The sequence below is a fragment of the Grampus griseus genome (genome assembly GCF_964374135.1).
Source record: "Grampus griseus genome assembly, chromosome: 14".
NCBI lineage: Eukaryota > Metazoa > Chordata > Mammalia > Artiodactyla > Delphinidae > Grampus > Grampus griseus.
The window spans coordinates 9,835,652-9,853,680 of NC_139008.1; the positions used below are offsets into that span (position 1 = coordinate 9,835,652).

At 58.9% G+C, this 18,029-nt stretch overlaps 1 protein-coding gene across 1 annotated transcript in view; it reads left to right on the plus strand.

Moving 5' to 3' along the window:
- Nucleotides 1-18,029, plus strand: part of GTF2IRD1 (GTF2I repeat domain containing 1) — a 111,608-nt gene that overhangs the window by 37,782 nt on the left and 55,797 nt on the right. The window contains exons 4-9 of the mRNA XM_082670524.1: nucleotides 2,491-2,646; nucleotides 4,450-4,633; nucleotides 5,451-5,761; nucleotides 6,840-6,929; nucleotides 8,336-8,419; nucleotides 13,174-13,357. Coding sequence (XP_082526650.1) covers nucleotides 2,491-2,646; nucleotides 4,450-4,633; nucleotides 5,451-5,761; nucleotides 6,840-6,929; nucleotides 8,336-8,419; nucleotides 13,174-13,357 — 1,009 coding nt within the window. The remainder of the gene's footprint in view (nucleotides 1-2,490; nucleotides 2,647-4,449; nucleotides 4,634-5,450; nucleotides 5,762-6,839; nucleotides 6,930-8,335; nucleotides 8,420-13,173; nucleotides 13,358-18,029) is intronic.

Sequence of the window (18,029 nt, forward strand, 5' to 3'; positions counted from 1 at the left end):
GACGTCAGAGGCTGGCGCTGACCCTGTTACAGTAGCAGAATCTCGGAGCCGCCTCCTGGTGGCCCGTGGGGATGAAGTGACTGAGGACTTGTCCAGCACGTAGGAAATGCTCTAGAAACGGGAGCAGTTAGGGATGATGTGATAAATAGAGCCACGGGCTGGGCCACGTGCTGGGGCTGTTTACTGTTCCCAGCAGGCTCGGGAAACAGTCATCACCGGTTTACAAATGAGAAAATGAGATGCATTGAGTGTAACCATAGGGAACACACAGCTGACGAGTGATGGAGGTGGAGTTTGCTCTTTCGGCTGCAACCCTTCAAAACGGGGGATGCAGGGACTTCCCTGGAGGTCCGGTGATTAAGACTCCACGCTTCCAATGCAGGGGACGCGGGTTCAAGCCCTGGCTAGGGAACTAAGATCCCACATGCTACGTGGCACAGCCAAAAAAAAAAAAAACGAGGGATGCAGCATGGGCACCCCCGGGACTCCTGCCAAGGGGTCCTGCTCGCTCCCGGAAGAGACCAGCCCCAGCACTCAGAGCTGTGAGCCGGGACCCCCGAGGCAGGGGGGTCGTTCTGAAGCCCCCACCTCTTCAATGCTACCTAGGCCGTCAGGGCCCCTCATAAGCAGCCCCGGGCTCTGCACTCTCTCCTCCAAGCATCCCTGGTGCTCACCAGGCTGCACTGTGCTGAAGTGTGCGTTCCCCGGCTCTGTGTGTCCCTGCTCACCACTGCCTTTTGTCCCTGCTGTTCCCCACCTGGAAGGCCCTCGCTCCTCCCCTCTGCCTGGCAGATGCCTCCCCAGCCTCCAGACTGACATCCCTCCCGCCCCGGCCCCATCGGTGCCCCTCCGCCCCAGCGCCCATGCCTGACTGCCCCCCACCCCTTGCAGCTTCCTGTGCCCTAAACTTCCATCCACGCCTATGCCCCAGCTTAGCGGTGAGCTCCCGAGGCAGGTCAGCTTCCCCTTCATGGTGGATTAAGTCCTATGGGGTTAGAGCCTGGGCGGGCATTCTAGCCCAGAAGTTGGGACTCAGAGATCTTGGGGTTAAGAGCAGGCCCTAGAGGCAGACACCTGGGGCCACATCCTGGCTCTGCCAGCTGCTGCCTGCTGGACCTCAGCCTCTTCACCTGTGAAAGGGGAGGACAGTGCTACCCTGTCCTGGGTCGATCTGAGGATTAAACGAATTAATACACGGCGAGCACGCAGAACAATGCCTGGCACTTAGTTTACACTCACTAAACACCAGCTGTTGTTTTTCGCACCGTTATTAGCATTTCCATCACCCGACCCCGGCCTGGGCCTGGACCCTGGGATCAGCCATTTCTGGGAAGGCTGTTCCCCCCCAACACACACACACACCGTGCTGGGGCGTATCGTTACTGGGGTCCAGCCACTTCCCCAGCCAGCCCCCTCTCCCACCCGGCCCTCAAAACCTGTACCCTCTCCAAGGTTGGGCAGGGGGCTGGACCGGTGTAGGGTGGCCAGTGGCAGGGTCCTGTGGCCCTAGATGGCCAGGCTGAGAGCCAGACTGGGGCCTGGGGCAGGTGCACCTGGCTTCCCAGAGCCAGGCAGATCTGCTATTTATAGCACCGGGAACTTGGCTGGTCTATTTCAAGCTTCTCAGGTCCCAGAGGAGAGCACACTCCAAGCTGGGAGGGGCACCCCCAAGCCCTCTTCTCATCCCCTTTCCAATGCAGTGCCTAGCATCTTCCCAACCCAGGGATCCAGGGACACTCCCAGGCCCCCACCCTGGCCCAGCCTGGCATGAACCTGCCTCTTCCCAGACCCTCAGCTTCCTGGTGGGGTCCCCATTGTCTCCCCATTTGGCAGAGCAGAAAACTAGGGCCTCAACTGGTTAATTCAGAAATAGGTGATGGGGGACTTCCCTGGTGGTCCAGTGGCTAAGACTCCATGCTCCCAGTGCAGGGGGCCCGGGTTCGATCCCTTGTTTGGGGAACTAGATCCCACGTGCATGCCGCAACTAAGAAGTCTGCATGCCGCAACTAAGAGTCCACATGCCGCAACTAAAGAGCCTGCGTGCTGCAACTAAGACCCGGCACAGCCAAAATAAATAAATAATAAATAAATAAATATTTTTAAAAAAAGAAAAGAAAAAAGAAGTAGGTGATGGAACAGACATTCGTTGAACCCCAGTTCTGAGCCAGCCCACCTGGTCTCTCATGAGAGCTCACAGACTGAGGCCCAGAGAGGGAAGGGACTTGCGTAAGGTCACACAGCGAGTTAGAGGTGAGCAGGGATGAATGCCCTCTGCTGGGCACTGGGAACCCTGAGGTAAGCAGCCCTGGCCCTAGGCAGGGCGGTTGGGGCAGGCCTTACTCACCCACTTATTCTTCCTTCATTCATCGACTTGCACTCCGTGTTGGGTGCCCAGCTACAGGGCTTAGCACAGGGCAGGGACGTCCCAGCTCACTGGGCTGGTGGTGTGATGAGTACTCACCATGGCCCCGCATGCTCTGTGTCCCACAGGAGGGCCCCCGTGGAAGGAGCCGGAGGCAGAGCACCCCAAGAAGGTGCCTCGGGGTGAGGGTGGCAGCCGGAACATCCCACGGTCTGCCCTGGAACATGGCTCGGACGTGTACCTTCTGCGGAAGATGGTAGAGGAGGTGTTTGATGTTCTTTATAGTAAGATCCTTCCTCATTCCATTTGGGGCCCCCAGGCGGGTGGGAGCCCCCAGCCCTGCCCAGAGGAGGAGGCCCCCTCCTGCCCCACTACAGGCCCTGGGCGGAACCTCAAGGCGTGGGTTCCTTCTCTCTCCACCCCCAGCCCTCCCTCGTTCTGCATCCCAGGCGTGGATCTGCCGTCCCAGCCCCGTTCCCTGAACCACCATCCCTACCACCCCTGCCCTGGCGCTGCTCACTGCTCCCTCGTGCCTCGAAGAGGCCCCAGGCTTGCCCTGGTCTGCTCGCCACCAGCCCAGCTCCCTGCTGTCCCCACCTGCCCTGTGACCAAGGGCATGGTCCCAAAGCACAAGTCTGACCACAAAGCTCTTCCCTCCGCTGCCTGCTCGGGCTCCCTGTCACCCTGGGCGTGGCCTCAGACCCTACCACGGCCCGTCCCCAGCCCCCTCCAGCCACGCTGACCCACCTCCTATTCTCCCGCTCATTCTGGCTTCATTTCACACCTGCTGTGACCTTTGGGCCGACCTTCCCCTCCTCTGTCTGGTGGACGCCGCATTGCTCTCTAAGGCTCAGCTCCAGGAAACCCCCAGCTCTGAGCTGGGTTAAGGCCTCCTCTGGGCACCCACTATGCCCTGTGTCCTCACTCGCCCAGTTGCTCTCCAGGATCAGGGACTGTATCTGCTCTTTCTGCTGTTCCTAGCCTGCACTTCAGAGCCCAGCAACAGCGGGCTCTCAGAGGGTGTTTGCTGAATGACTGAGTGAAGGCTAACTGCCCAGCCAAGTACTACCTTTGGGGTGGAAGAGGGGAGGGGACAGGCAGGCCTGGTCTCCCTTGGGAAGTGTCAGGTTGCAGAGTCTCTGGCCCAGTGGTGACCTTCACACTCCCTGGGTGACCTCATGCGGGTCCCTTCCGTCCCTAAGGGTCCCACCCCATGATTTCTAATTTGCTTTATTCCTTTCTTTGGTTCTGTGGAGCAAAGGTCGGGGTGGGGTGGGGGGACTCCTGTCGTTGTCTAGATGTCAGGAGGAGGCCAAGAGGGGTAGGGGGCCCGGAGGCCCTGGTGGGCATGCTGGCCCCGGGGACGGGAGGACTTGTCACGCGTGGTTGGCTGTGCCTCTGCAGACGCTTTTGCCAGATGCAGGGTTCACGCCCAGAGCCCCCTGCACCCCTGCCCACTCTGCCCCGACCCCCCTTGCCTGCCTCGGGCAGAATCAGAGGTGATTATGAGGGGAGGGGCTTCCTTCTGGCTCCAGGTGGGAGGCAGCAGACGTCTGTGAGCCCAGATGCTCGGCCCTCCCTCCCCTCCCCCCTTCCCGCGTTCTCAGCAGCTTCTCATCCTGTCTCTCCTCTCTCTTCTGCTTCCTCTCCATTCCTCTCTTCCTTACCTGCCCTCCTCTCCCTCGCTTTCCTTTTCCCTTCCTTCCTGTGGCTGTTTTCTTGCGGTTTCTCTCCCTCACCCCTCTCTCCTCACCCCCTGCTCGCAGCCTTGGGGCCTGCTTTCCCCTCCACCCAGATGCCCAGAGAGGAGAATGGCGGGGGAAGCAGGGAACCCCCTCGATGGGGCAGCCCCAGCCCTCAGGTGCAGGCCGCAGGCCCCTGTCCACAGCCCCTGCCGCCCCCCTCACCGCCGGCAGGGGCTTATTCTGTGGGAGGTTGGCAGTGAAGGGGCCTCTGGGGTCCTGTTTCCCGGGGATCCGGCACCACAGGGCGTCACTCAGCATGGTCCCAGCTCCGGGGCGCGCCCCGTGCTCACCACAGCCCGGCTGCCGTCTCATACTAGGCCCCCTCCTCGACCCCTCCCACAGGCGAGGCCCTGGGCCGGGCCAGCGTGGTGCCGCTGCCCTACGAGAGGCTGCTCCGGGAGCCGGGGCTGCTGGCTGTGCAGGGGCTGCCCGAGGGCCTGGCCTTCCGGAGGCCGGCCGAGTACGACCCCAAGGCCCTCATGGCCATCCTGGAGCACAGCCACCGGATCCGCTTCAAGCTCAAGAGGTGAGTGAGGCAGCCCACCTGGGAGAGGCCCGGGGCCGGGTGACTGGACCCCGGGGGCCAGGCCGGGCCGGGCGATGACCTGCTTCCGTGCGGGCTCAGCCGCTCGTGGCCGCTTGTCCTGCCCGAGGGCAGGGGACTTCAGACTCCCACAGGGGACCCTGGTTGTAAGAGCTCCCAGTCCGATGGCAGAGGTGAGGCAGAAACTCAGTCACAGAGCATGCTCTGAGCCAGGTGTGGAGTCACGGAAGTCTTCCCCGGGGGACTTCTGTGTTGCAGAGAGGCTTGGTTGGGGAAGAAATAGCGCCAGTAGCACTCGAGGTATCAGGAACAGCCCGTGCAAAAGCAGGAGGCAGGAAGCCACATCGTGGGTGCTTGCTTGGGTTGCCAGCCGAGGGCTCCATTAGGGACTGACGGGCCATGAGGTCATGGAGGCTGGGCTGGGGAGGGTACCGATCTCTGGGGCAGCCAGGAAGCAGCCTGAGGGCTGAACGTGGCCCGTCAGGGCTCGGGCACCGCGGCCGGCCAGTGCACGAGCGATGCATTAGGGGGTGCGAGACGATCAGCTGCAGCTGAAAGGATGTGATTGGTGGAGAGGGGGCACAGAGGCCAAGGGGCAGGGCCCAGGTCCTTGGATGGCCCAGCCGTGTGGCCCTGGGCACGTCACACCCCCACCCGGGCCTGCACCCCGACCTGTAAAATGGGGACTGGTCATGCATACTTCACGGGCTGTCGTGTTCTGCAGAGGGAGGGCTCGGGGAAGACATACCCCTGGTGGGACAGGTGGATGAAGCTGTCTTGTGTCCTTTCCTTCACCCAGGCCGCTCGAGGATGGCGGGCGGGACTCGAAGGCCCTGGTGGAGTTGAATGGCATCTCCCTGATAGCCAAGGGGTCTCGGGACTGTGGCCTGCACGGCCAGGCCCCCAAGGGGCCACCCCAGGACCTGCCCCCAACCGCCACCTCCTCGTCCGTGGCCAGCTTCCTGTACAGCACCGCCCTTGCCAACCGCACCGCGCGGGAGCTCAAGCAGGAGGCACCCGCCTGCCCTCTTGCCTCCAGTGACCTGGGCCTCGGCCGGCCCGGGCCTGAGCCCAAGGCCCCCACTGCCCAAGACTTCCCAGACTGCTGTGGTAAGCTGCTGCTGGGACTCCCGAGTCTGGGGGGTGGGGGGTGGGGGACAGAGGTCACTCATGCAGGGGCAGCTTCCCAGGGCGGGTCGGGGTGCTCAGGGCTGCAGGGGGCACGTCGGAGCAAGGAGCTGGGGCAGGACAGAAGGTGTGGTAGCTCGGACTCAGTCAGACCCCGGGCCTCTGCCCAGTCATCTGTGAACAGTATCCTTGCCTGGGACCAAGAGATGCCCGAAAGGACTCCCAGGGGAGTCTATGGAGGGAGAGAGTAGACATGCTAATCAGGTACGTGCATTTAATGAGCACCTACTACCTCCACCCAGCGTGGATTCGGGGTACTGGAAGCATAAGAAAAGGAACAGCTGGACATGAGAAAGACCTGTGTCCATATTTTGGCCCCTGTACTTAATGGTTACGTGTCCCAGGGCAAATCTCTACCTCTTTGAGCCTCAGTTTCCTCATCCGTAAAATGGAGATGCCAATAGTACCTGTCTCGCTGGGCTGTTATCATGATGAAATGACAGAGCACGTTAGAAATGCACATTCTCAGGCCCAGCCACAGCCCTGCTGAATCTGGCACTTTGGGGGCGGGGTGAGCCCCAGCTGCCTGCAAACTGACGCGTCCACCAAGTGTTTCCGATGGGTGCTCAAGTTTGAGAACCTCTGTATTAGAGCACCGAGTCCAGTGCTTGGCACAGAGTAGGTGCTTATAAGTTATACTTAACTGTTATTGTTATTATGAGAAGGAGAAAAAAGGACACCCCCTCCCCACCACAGCCATGAGGGCTGAGCAGGGGGATGGGACTTACATGCCTGAAACAAGTGTCCCCATCTGTAAAATGTGACCTGGGACGTCCTGCCCCCCCCGATCTGCCATTCGGGGAGCACACTCTGCTAAAGGATGTCTCGGGCCTCTGGTCAGGGAACTTGCCTTGAGTTCATGATCACACGGCTCAGTCCTGGGTTCTCCCTGGTGGGGGAGACTGTTACCCCAGAGCCCCAGCCCGTGCACTCAGGCCAGATGTGGGGAACCCCTCTTGGGGCCCACCTGGAACCTGTACCTTTCCGCTCCCTTGTCCAGGACAGAAGCCCACTGGGCCTGGCGGTCCTCTCATTCAGAACGTCCATGCCTCTAAGCGCATCCTCTTCTCCATCGTCCATGACAAGTCAGGTAGGACAGTGCCCGTGGCAGCACCCTGACCAGAGTGGGGATCCAGGACTGGGGTGGTGCTTATTACTGAAATGGATGTGTGTCCACTGGGTCTTTGTGAGAGAAAGGAGGAACGGCACCGCACAAGGGACTTGTGAGTGAAACCAGAGTGAAGCCAATATATAATAGTTACATATTGCTGCGTGCCAAATTGCCCCCAAACGTAGCTTAAAATGACAAGCATTTATACCTTACGGTTTCTGTGGGTGAGAATTCGGGAGCAGCTTAGCTGGGTGGTCCTGGCTCAGAATTCTCAGGATGTCAGCTGGGGCTGTGATCATCTGAAAGCTCGTTTGGGGCTGGAGGATCCACTTCCAGCTCACGCATGTGGCTGTTGGCAGGATACCTATTCAGGGCTGCGTAAGTGTCCTCAAAACGTGGCGACTGGTTTCTTGGAGCTAGTGATGTGAGAGAGAGTAAGGAAGGAACCACGTCTTTTATGACCCAGCCTCAGAAATCACTGTCACTTCTGCCATATCCTACCCATTAGAAGTCAGGAACTTGGTCCAGTTCATACCCAAGGGAGAGAGAGGAATTAAACTCCACCTCATGAAGGAACAGGGTCAAAAAAATATGGAGACAGATTTTAAAAGTACCACACAGAACAGAGAACCAGAAGGTTTGGGATTCATTTGTACCAAAAAGGGATGTAGTGAGACTTTCCAGCAACTTTACCTTGTGGAGGTCTCAGCCTCACCTTCAGTGAAAGGTTCTTTAAGAAACCTAGTTTCCTGGGATCAGAATGGAGACCACCACTGCCACAAACAAGCTGCATCCCAGGCAGGGAGGGGACCTGGATGTCCAGGCAGAACGGCATTGTGGGAGGCCGTGGTGGGCAAGAGATAAAAAGCAGAGATAGGATCTCACCAGATACTAGCTGGGTGATCTCAGGCAAGTTACTCAGCCTCTCTGAGCCTCAGTTTTCCCACCTGCAAAATGGGAATAATATCTATTTCCGCACATTGTCCTGAGGGATTAACTAGGATATTATACATATTAAGTGCTTAGCACAGATAAGTACGTAATAAATTAAAGATGTTCCTTTTATAATTTTAATGAACCAAATGATCGCTCTAGTTATTAATATTAAATTGAAGCAGAGGCTTTGGTTTTATGGGAGAGGCCAGCAGGGCTGAGGGTTCAAGGGACTCCAACAGGGCCAAAGCTGGGTGAGACCCCGGGTGCACAAGGCATGAGGGTTAGGTTTTCAAGGTCAAGACTCAGGAGAGGCCCAGAATGGACTGGATGGACTGGCTGAGCCTGCACAATATCTACTGCCGTGGGGGTGGACAGAGAGGCAAGAGGCAGCCAAGCCATGGGGTCCCTGCTCCGACGGGCCCTCACTTGTACCTCCTGTGTTTTGATAGAGAAGTGGGACGCCTTCATAAAAGAAACCGAGGACATCAACACGCTCCGGGAGTGTGTGCAGATCCTGTTTAACAGCAGATATGGTGAGTGGGCGGCGCGGCCCGTGGTGTGGCCCCAGCAGCGCACTGAGCATCTCATTGTGTGGCAGTCACTCGTGTTCCCCAGCATGACGGTGGCAGCCATATGCTGGCTTCACGCGCCGTCAACGCAAATGTCATCTCCTGTCTGGGTAGGGGGTGGTTGTGTCAATATTTCCCTTCCAGATTCTCCAGGGGGCGGGACTGATGGCAAAGCCCCAGACCTTGGCTCACCTGTGGGAGGCGGGCCGCTTGGGGGGGGCGGTGGCGACCATCCGGGAAAACGGCTGTTGGCCTCTTGTGCCTGCAAGTCCCCCACGCACCACCCTGTCTCCTGCCTCCTCACCTTTGCCCGTGCCGTGCCCCCTGCCCAGCGTGCCCTTTGCACGTATTGCGGGCAGACTCCTACCTGTTCATCAAGACTCAGCTCTTAAAGCTCTGATGGTTTCCTCTCTGTTTCATGTTGCACACTTGATGCGCCTTGTCTGTATCTGTCCCCGTGAAAGCCAGGACAGCACCGGCCCCTCTGTGCCCCCAGCACCCAGGACAGAGCCGAGCTCAGAGCACGTGTCGGCTCACTGCACTGTGGGCAGCAGACGCAGGTGGTAACCGGGGCAGGGGTGCCCTCCACGTGGTAGAGCTTCAGCCAAGTGCAAAGTGTGGCCACTCGTTGGCTAGACGGCAGGGGCTGGACCAGATGGACCTGTAAGCCCTTCCCGCTCTGGGTCCTGGGACCCCCGAGTGCCCTCCCACACCTGGTCTCCTTTGTCCCCTCAGTAGTCCTCGCTCACTCTCACTTATTCGCTCAGCCTCTGTTGCGCTCCGTCTATAAGCCCCGCTCAACGGTCAGACGCAGCGTGGCTCTGGCCGGGGTGGGTGGCTCTCAGTCACCGCGGAGATGACGCAGGTACCCACAGATCACTCATCACGCAGGCGTGATGTCATTGAACCCCACTTGAATCACGCAGCCCCTCTCTGGGGCAGCCCCTCTGCACGATGGGACCAAGGGAGGGGGCTGGGGGGAGGGGCACCACCCAGAGCTGCAGGGACAGAGAGGAGGGTCCCGGGCCACCTACATGTGCGGGTCAGGGGAGAGCACTACCCTGGGAGTCCACGGACACTCGCTGGATGCCCTGGAGATGGCCAGTCTCCCTGCCTAACATTGGCTTTCTCACCATGAGCAGACCAGACGTGCCGGGGTAGGGCTTCACTGCCCTCCCTGCCCCCCCTCCCCTCCTGCTTGGCTACGAAAAAGCCTCTCTCTCTACTCAACAACACTTCTGACAGCAGGAGTGTGGGTTTTCCACGCCACGCAACCCTCCAGTTCTCTGTGGCCACCAGCTGGGGGCCCTACAACTCGATTCAATTCTGACCCTAACTCCCCGGAGTTACACAGGTGCCTCCCCAGGTGAAGGGCTCAGTGCCCCAAGGCAGCACCCCACTTCAGATGCCAGTCACAGGTAGTGGGTCCCCAGGGTACCCACACTTCCATCCAATTTGGCTGCACACCCGTATGGTTCCCAGGACCCTCCTCCGCGGGTTTGGCAGTTTTCCATAATGGCTCACAGAACTGAGGGAGGAAACACTTTGCTTCTCTTGACCTGTTTATTACAAAGGGTACAGATGAAGAGGTACATGGTGAAAGGTCCGGAAGGGTCTTGAGCACAGGGGCTTCTGTCCCCATGGAGCCTAGGGTGCACCAGCCTCCTGGCACGTGGAAGCTCTCTGAACCCCTTCGGTTAGAGTTTTTACAGAGGTTGCATTAAGTGGGTGTGATTGATTTAACCGTTGGCCATTGGTGATGAGCTCAGCCTCCAGCCCCTGTCCCCTCCCAGGAGTGGGGGATGTTTCCAACCCTCTAATTGCGTTTTTGGTTTTTTTTTTAATTAATTAATTTATTTTTGGCTGCATTGGGTCTTCTTTCTTTAACTTTATTTTTAATTTATTTAGTTTTGGCTGCCTTGGGTCTTCGTTGCTGCACGTGGGCTTTCTCTAGTTGCGGCGAGCGGGGGCTACTCTTCCTTGCGGTGCGCGGACTTCTCACTGTGGTGGCTTCTCTTGTTGCGGAGCACAGGCTCTAGGCACACGGGCTTCAGTAGTTGTGGCACGTGGGCTCAGTAGTTGTGGCTCGCGGGCTCTAGAGCGCAGGCTCAGTAGTTGTGGCACACAGGCTTAGTTGCTCCGCGGCATGTGGGATCTTCCCGGACCAGGGCTCGAACCCGTGTCCCCTGCATTGGCAGGCAGATTCTTAACCACTGCGCCACCAGGGAAGTCCCTCTAATCGCGTTTTGAGCCCCCTACCTTGTGCCAGGCACTCAGAGCAACTCTGGTCTCAAGGTGCTTCAGCAAGTGGCTGAAGGTGGGTCTGCAGTACACGCAGTGGTGCACGGTAGTACGTTCGAGTATGTAGTAACGTGCAGGGGTGGGGGCCCTCAGAAGGGGAGGACGGCTCAGAGAAAGGTGAGGTTTCTCGATAGGCCTGGGGAGTCAGGGGAGGCTTCATGGAGGAGGTGTTCTTTGATCCACCCTGGGGCCTGGGAGGCTTGGTCACGTGGGCTCGGTGGGCTGGGCCATTCTGGTTGGGGTGGGGCTGAGCGAGGCCCCGTACTGCAGGGGGCTGTCTGTACCCAAGTTTCTCCCCTCCCTTCCTAGACAGGTGTGAGCAGGGCGGGGAGTAGGGAGAGGGGAGCTGGGGAGGGCTGGCTCTGTCCACATTGGGTGGGTTCTGCCCCACCGCTGCGGGCATGGCAGCTGCCAGTCTTCCAGTCTGTCGTGCGTGCTGGATGTTTCCAGAATGTTGAGCCTTTCCTAGAGGTCGGCACTTGGGCCCCCCACCATGGCCAAATCCAAGGAGGAGTGTCGGGCTTAGGGTGGTTGAGACCTTGCCCCTCCTCAGGCCAGAGCTCCCTCTGAGCTGTCCCTTCCGCTGCCCTGGGGAGAAGCTGCCGCCCGCCGCCCCGCCCCCATGAGTACTGGGGGTTCCTGTGGCAGGGCTGGGGATGTTTGGCAGCCTGAACAGTCCTGCAGATCCAGGACGAGCAGGTCCTGCTCCTGGTTCGCCCTTTCAGCTACCAGCTCCGGGCCAAGTGGGCCCGCGATGTTGCTGGGGGTGCAGAGGGGGGAAAAAGAAACAGAAAAGACATGGGGGGAGCCCCAGCCTTGAGGAAGCCACAGTGTCTCTGTCACCCGGGGGGGGGGTTGAGATTACACCAGGGTCTAAGGGTTGTGCATGGCGGCTCCATCCTCCTCTTCCAGGTGGGCAGCAGCTGGAGGCTGCGCGGGCTGGAGCTTTTGTGCCCTGGGCTGAAAAGACAGGCCTAGCAAGTCAGATGAACCCGAGGGGAGGTGGATTCACGTAGACTCGAAGAAGCCAAGAGCCCGTCGCTCAAGTGCTGGGGCTGGGGGGTGGCTGGTGACGCTGGGGTTCGGGGGAAGAGACGGTTTGACGGCTGCTGAGATGGTGAGGGTTTAATTAGACGATGAGCTAAGTGTGACTTCACAGTGAGACCTGGCTGCCAAAGCCTCCAGTGCAGGCCTGGGCCGCATCAACAGAAAAGCAATCTTGGCGGTGCCCCAGGGAGGGCCACAGGCAGGCGACTCTGCCCTGCCCCGGTCCTGGCATGACTGCAGGGGTCCGGCTGTGGGCTGGCCTTGTCAGAACACAGACACATCCTGGTGTGGCCCGAGGAGCCAGGCCAGGACGGGGAGGGGCCTGAGGAACAGTGAGGAGACGTGGAACCCTTGGGACAGGTTGGAGTGACCCTTGGGAGAGGCGGGAGTGAAGGGGACACCCAGCTCAGCTCGCCTCCCAGGCCTTGGGGCCCCATGAAAGTACCATCAAGCACATAGTAGGTGCTCAAGAAGTATTTGGTGAGTGAATGAATGAAAAGGAGGAGCTGGGGTGTATGAGTGACTGAAATGGCACAGGACTGCACCTAATGGTTTGGAGGAAAAGAGCAAGTAACCACTTCCTGAGCTCGGGTTCTGTCTACACTGCTGTTGACAAAGCTGTCGGCTTCCAGCAGTGTCTCCTGTCACTGACGAGTGAGCAGAGTGCTGGGCCCCTCCCTGGAGGAAAGGGCACACCTGTACAACTGGGAGCATCCTGCCAAGAGTCCACCTCCAGCCTGGAAGCTTCCCTCAGCCGCTCATTCACTCCCAAATATGCAGGAAGCAGCTACTACGTGTCCTGCCCTATTTAGGTTCCAGACAGTGAACCAACGCACAGTGAATATGTTTGTAACGTCAGATTATGATAAATGTGGGATGAAAAACAAAGCAGGGTGGGCTAGGGAGGGATGGAGGGGGCTGTTTTAGGCTGGTGAAGTGACATTTGAGCAGATGCTTGAATGGAGAGAGGGAGGGAGGGAAGGGTACGGTGATCTGGAAGAAGAGCGTCTGAGTAGACAGAAGAGCAGGTGCAAAGGCCCTGGGATGAGGGCGCGCTTGGCGTGTTAGGGAAGCACCAGGGAGGCCAGAGAGACCGGGCTGAGCAAGTAGGGGGTGAAAGATAAGGCCAGAGGTGATGGGGTCCTGGTCACGTAGGGCCTTGTAGGACTTCGGCCATCGCTGAGTGGGAGGGGAGCCTATGGGCCTTTTTTAAGAGAGTAGTGATGTGTTTGGTGTTTCAGGAGGATCCCTCTGGCTGCTGAGTGGCCAGAGTGGTGCCTGGGAGGTGGGAGGTGGTGATGACCAGGCCCTGGGGCCCTGCATGTCCCGCAGCCTCCATCCCGCGTTCAGCCTTGCCGTTGCCCTTCCAGCGGAAGCCCTGGGCCTGGACCACATGGTCCCCGTCCCCTACAGGAAGATCGCCTGCGACCCGGAGGCTGTGGAGATCGTGGGCATCCCGGACAAGATCCCCTTCAAGCGCCCCTGCACCTACGGGGTCCCCAAGCTGAAGCGGATCCTGGAGGAGCGACACAGCATCCACTTTGTCATTAAGAGGTAGGGGGTGGGGTGCAGGGGGGCAGGGCTGGGCAAGGGGGCGACGGCAGGCGCGAGGCAGGCCCTGGGGAGGCAACAGGGGTCAGGAGCGGAGCGAAGGGGTTCTGTAGCCTGACAGCTGCGTGGCCGCCTCCTTCTGGCCTCTTTTGAGTATTGCAGGGAGAAATGGAGGCACAGTGCCTGACCCGAGTAGGCGCTGGCTAAGCTCTCAGAGGTGTTTTCCTGCCACTGAAGAAGACCTGAGGCCTTTGTACTTACCTCCCTTCAGAGAGGAGCCCACCTGAGCTCAGGTGGGGCTGGGCCAGCCTCTCCCTTTCTGCACCTCCCATTGGACTACCCTGCCTGCTGGTAGTTTGTCCACCTTTCCTGTCTTCCCAGGTGGCCAGTCTCCCTGGTGCAGGTGCGGGTGGGCGGGAGAAGGCAGAGCACTATGGACTCTGGAACTGCAGCCCCTTCCCCCCGGCCTGCTGCCACCCACCCCCCAGGCTTGTCTCCCAACTCCCACAGGGGGCTTTGTCCTCACAGCTGGCCGGACTCACCAGCGAGCGGGCATCCCCAGGCAATGCCAGGCTTCCTGGGATTGCTTCCTCCTAAATAGTGAGAGAGGGAGGGGGCCAGAGGCCATGCCGTCCAGCCCCCTGCCTCCAGCAGCACTGCCTGCGTCGGGCCCTTCCCAGGCATCCATTCTGGGAGCCCGCGGAGGGCGTGGCTCCCAGCGTGTGCACGCGCCCACGTGCCTGCTTGATTGTTGCCCTAGACTGTAAGCAGGGACGGTGTGGCTCGTGGCTGAATCCCCAGCGCCCACAGCAGTCCCTGGCATGCAGGAGATGCCAGTCCATATCTGTGGAATAAAAGGATGGATGGATGAAAGTGCTTGTCCAAATTTGGACTGAGGCCATCTAACTTGTTAGAGCTTAGGAAATAAACAGGGTTATAGGAGAGAGAAAAATGGTGGGTGGGTGAGGAGGAGACCTGTTTAGGGTGGCCCGGGGGCCTCTGAGACAAGGTCCCATTGGTTAAGCCAGAGCTGGGAGGTTGAGAAGGGCCGCCTGCATCCACCTGGGCAGTGTCTGGGCAGAAGAATTGACCTCAGTGAGCAGCCCAGACGGCTGGGGTGCAAGAGGGTGGGGATTGACCCTGAGAGCGTGGAGTTGTTCTGAGCCTTGGGAAGGACCTCTGCAGGGTTGCTGGATGCCAGAGCTGGGGTCTGCCCGGCCCCCTGGCTGCTGGGGGAGAACGGACTCTAGAGAGCAGAAGCAGGAGACTGGCGAGGAGGCTGCTGCAGCCGTGGGCCAGGCCAGTGTGGTGGGCACAGGGAGAGAGCGGCTGGGTTGGGGATGGAATCTGAGCGGTGACGGGGTGTGCTGGTGAGTGGACCGTGCAGGTGGGGAGGGGAGTGGGGAGGAAGGGTCACCCCCATGTTTCTGAGTGAGTTCACCTTGGAGGAGATCAGGAGATGGAATTTTCAGAAGCCCAGCTGAGAGGTCAGAAGCTCGTGAGGGAGGTCTGGGAGTTAGAGATGAAAATCTGAGAGTTGGCAGCGTGGGCCAGGAAGGGATCACGGGCAGGAGAGAAATAGAGAAGAGAGGGGCAATTCCCCGGCGGTCCAGTGGTTAGGACTCCACTCTTGCCTGCTGAGGGCCCGGGTTCAATTCCTGGTCAGGGAACTAAGATCCCACAAGCCATGCAGCGTGGCCAAAAACAAAAAAAGAAAGAAAAAAAAAAAAGAGAAAAGGTGGAGAGGACTCAGATGGACTCTGGGATCCCCACGTTAGAGGCTGGGGCCGCCAGCAGAGGAGGCTGAGAGTGGCCAGGGAGCTGGGCGGGCGTCTCACTGCCACCGAGGGAGGTGACTCTGAGAGTCAGCTCTGACTGTGGGGCACGCCTGCTCAGAACCCTTCCCCGCTCCCCCACTCTCCGTGAGCCCCGGTGTAGTGGCTCCCAGGGTACCACACTCCAGTCCGTCAGCAGCCACCATGCCCGCCTTAGTGCCGCTCCGCCTTCCCTCCTGTTTCTCTGAACTCCTGCCTCCTCACGTGCCTCCAGCCATCACTGAAGCCCTTTCCTTTGCCTGGAGCTGCTCCCCGCCCTCCTTCCCACCTGTCCTGTCTTTCAAGGCTCACTATTCTGTCTAGAAGCCCTCCCCTGTCCTCAGTCGGAAAGAATTTCCCCCTTCCGCAGCAGATGGCTTCTTCCCCCCATCCGCGTCCCCACCAGCCCCCCATCACCCTGATCACTGGCGGCAGTGGGACCACATCTGAGCCACCTCTGTTCCCTCTCAACCTCTACCAGGGGTCCCACTTGATAAATCATTCTGGAGGTGGATTTGAAATCATTCGAGGGAATTCCCTGGCGGTCCAGTGGTTAGGACTCTGCACTTCCATTGCTGAGGGCCTGGGTTCGATCCCTGCCTGGGGAACTAACATCCCGCAAACCGAGTGGCGTGGCGGGGCCAAAAACAAAATCATTCGGCCTTCTGTCAGGTAGTGCCTCCTGTTGTCTAGCTTAAGTCTCTCTTGCTGCTGCCTAAGTCCTTTTCCTTCAGTTGACTCCTGGTAGCAAGGGAGGAGGCTAGGAGAGCAGAAAGCAGCAAGGGCATCCCAGTGACCCCTTACATTCCTGGCCGTGGTGTTTGAGTCCTCACTGTGGCTGACCTTCATCTCCCTCTATCCAAACTGTAGGTCGTTTAACCCTTCACTAGTATTTGCCAGGCGCCTCCTGCAGGCCCAGCCCTTCACTGAGCTCTACTGAGGACTTCACGAAACAGCAGGCACAGTCCCCATCTGCCCCCAGGGGCTACCGCGAGTCATGGGGGGTGGTCACTCCTGCGATGAGTCCTGGGAGCATCAAACAGCATGTTTCCAGGTGTAGACTCGATGGCATCTGAGCAGCAAGCCTGTGGGGCTTCCTGGAGGAGGAGGCTTGGCATCAGGCCGACTGGGCTTGAAGCCACACAGCACGTGAAAACCTTGGCTAGCACTTCTCTTCTGAGCCTCAGTTTCCTGATTTGTAAAAATAGGGACAATGATGCCCTATTCCTCAGGTTTTTCTCAACATAGTATGAGGAGGTAGACATAACATACCTGGCATGAAATAGATGCTCAATAAACGCGAGTCTTCTCCCTTGACCTCATCTCCTTCACGTAGAGAGAAGTAGTTAATCAGTGCTGACAACCCGGGTTCGAATCCTGGCCCTACCATTTTCCAGCTGTGTGTCCTTGGGCAAGTTACTTAACTGCTCTGCCTTACTTTCCTCGTCTATAAAATGGGGCTAATGAGGCAAATTCCCTGGTGGTCCAGGGGTTAGGGCTCTGCCCTGCCACTGCAGGGGGCATGGGTTCGATCCCTGGTGGGGTAATTAAGATCCCACATGCTGCACCGTGTGGCTAGAGAATAAAATAAAATAAAATGCGGCTAATGATTGTTCAGGCCCCACAGTGCTGATGGGAGACGACATGGACGTGAGCAACGTGCTCAGAACAGAGGCTGCTCCTTTCTGAGCCCCAGTGCATTTTCACTGTTGCACATCCCAGCCTCGTCAGGGAGACATTCGAGATCACATCTGCGATCGTCCTAGCAGAAGGGAGTCAGAGAACAGAGCTTAGGAAGCAGCCAGGAGGGGGAGTTGCCACCCCAGCCCAGGTGTCTGCAGTGCGGGGGAGGTCAGGGTGCTCTCCTGACAAAAGGGAGAAGCCCCTCGACAAAGCCTGTGGGTCTTGTTATTAGTGGAAGGGGGCTTCCTGCCCCTGGGTCCCCAGTCATGCCCAGCCCTGACCCCTAAATCCCCAGTTTCTACCAGGACACAAGCCCAGAGCGAGAGGCTCTGAGTTCACGTGTGTCGGTTCTACCTAAGGGAGGACTTCAGAGGGAAAAGTGTGTGGAGGGGGTCCTAGAACTCTGCAGTGTGCAACAGCGACCCTTGTTCAGTGCTCATCAGGTGGGCCTTCCAGGCCGGGCAGCCCATGAGAGCGTCTGTCACAGCATCGGAGCCACGTCAGATCAGACTTTCTCCCTGTCATCTGTCTCCCCGCTCCCCGCCCACCAACTCCTCTAGGAACTGCAGGCCAAGGTGTCACACCCCCTCCCTTGTGCTCCCTGATAAGTAAATATAACCATAAATAATAAAACCTGCTGTTAATGCTGGGAGCCTCCCCGTCACTGGGTGGAGCTGAGGAAGCGTGCCTCAGAGTGGAAGCCAGTTCTCTCCAGAATTATGCCCTGTGGCCGCTTCTCGGCCTTGGGGGACCCAGACGAGCATGAACCTCCAGGAACAGTGGGGGAAGCTTGCACCTCTCAGAATAAGAACAGGATGCCGTGCCTGGGGTCTCACCGCCCTGGTAACCCACACGCTCTACCTTCTGTCACTGACCTTTTCGCCTCTGTTTGAATTTCCCTCTGGGCCCGGCTTGGGCACTGTCGGTCCCCTTGTATTTGGACTCAGACAAGCGGGACTTCGTTTGTCCCATGTCGCCTCTGGGGGTGCCAGTTTAGGGGCCAAAGCCCTGTCCTCTTGTCCAGCCACTCCATGGCACGCAGGCTGTGCTGCAGACCCCCCAGACCAGCTGCCTGAGGCTCCCCAGCCCGCTGGGAGCCACCTGGTGGGGTCTGGGAGCAGAGCAGAAAGAACAGCAGCCCTGCAGGTAGGCAGCCAGGTGATCCCAGCTCCCTCGCT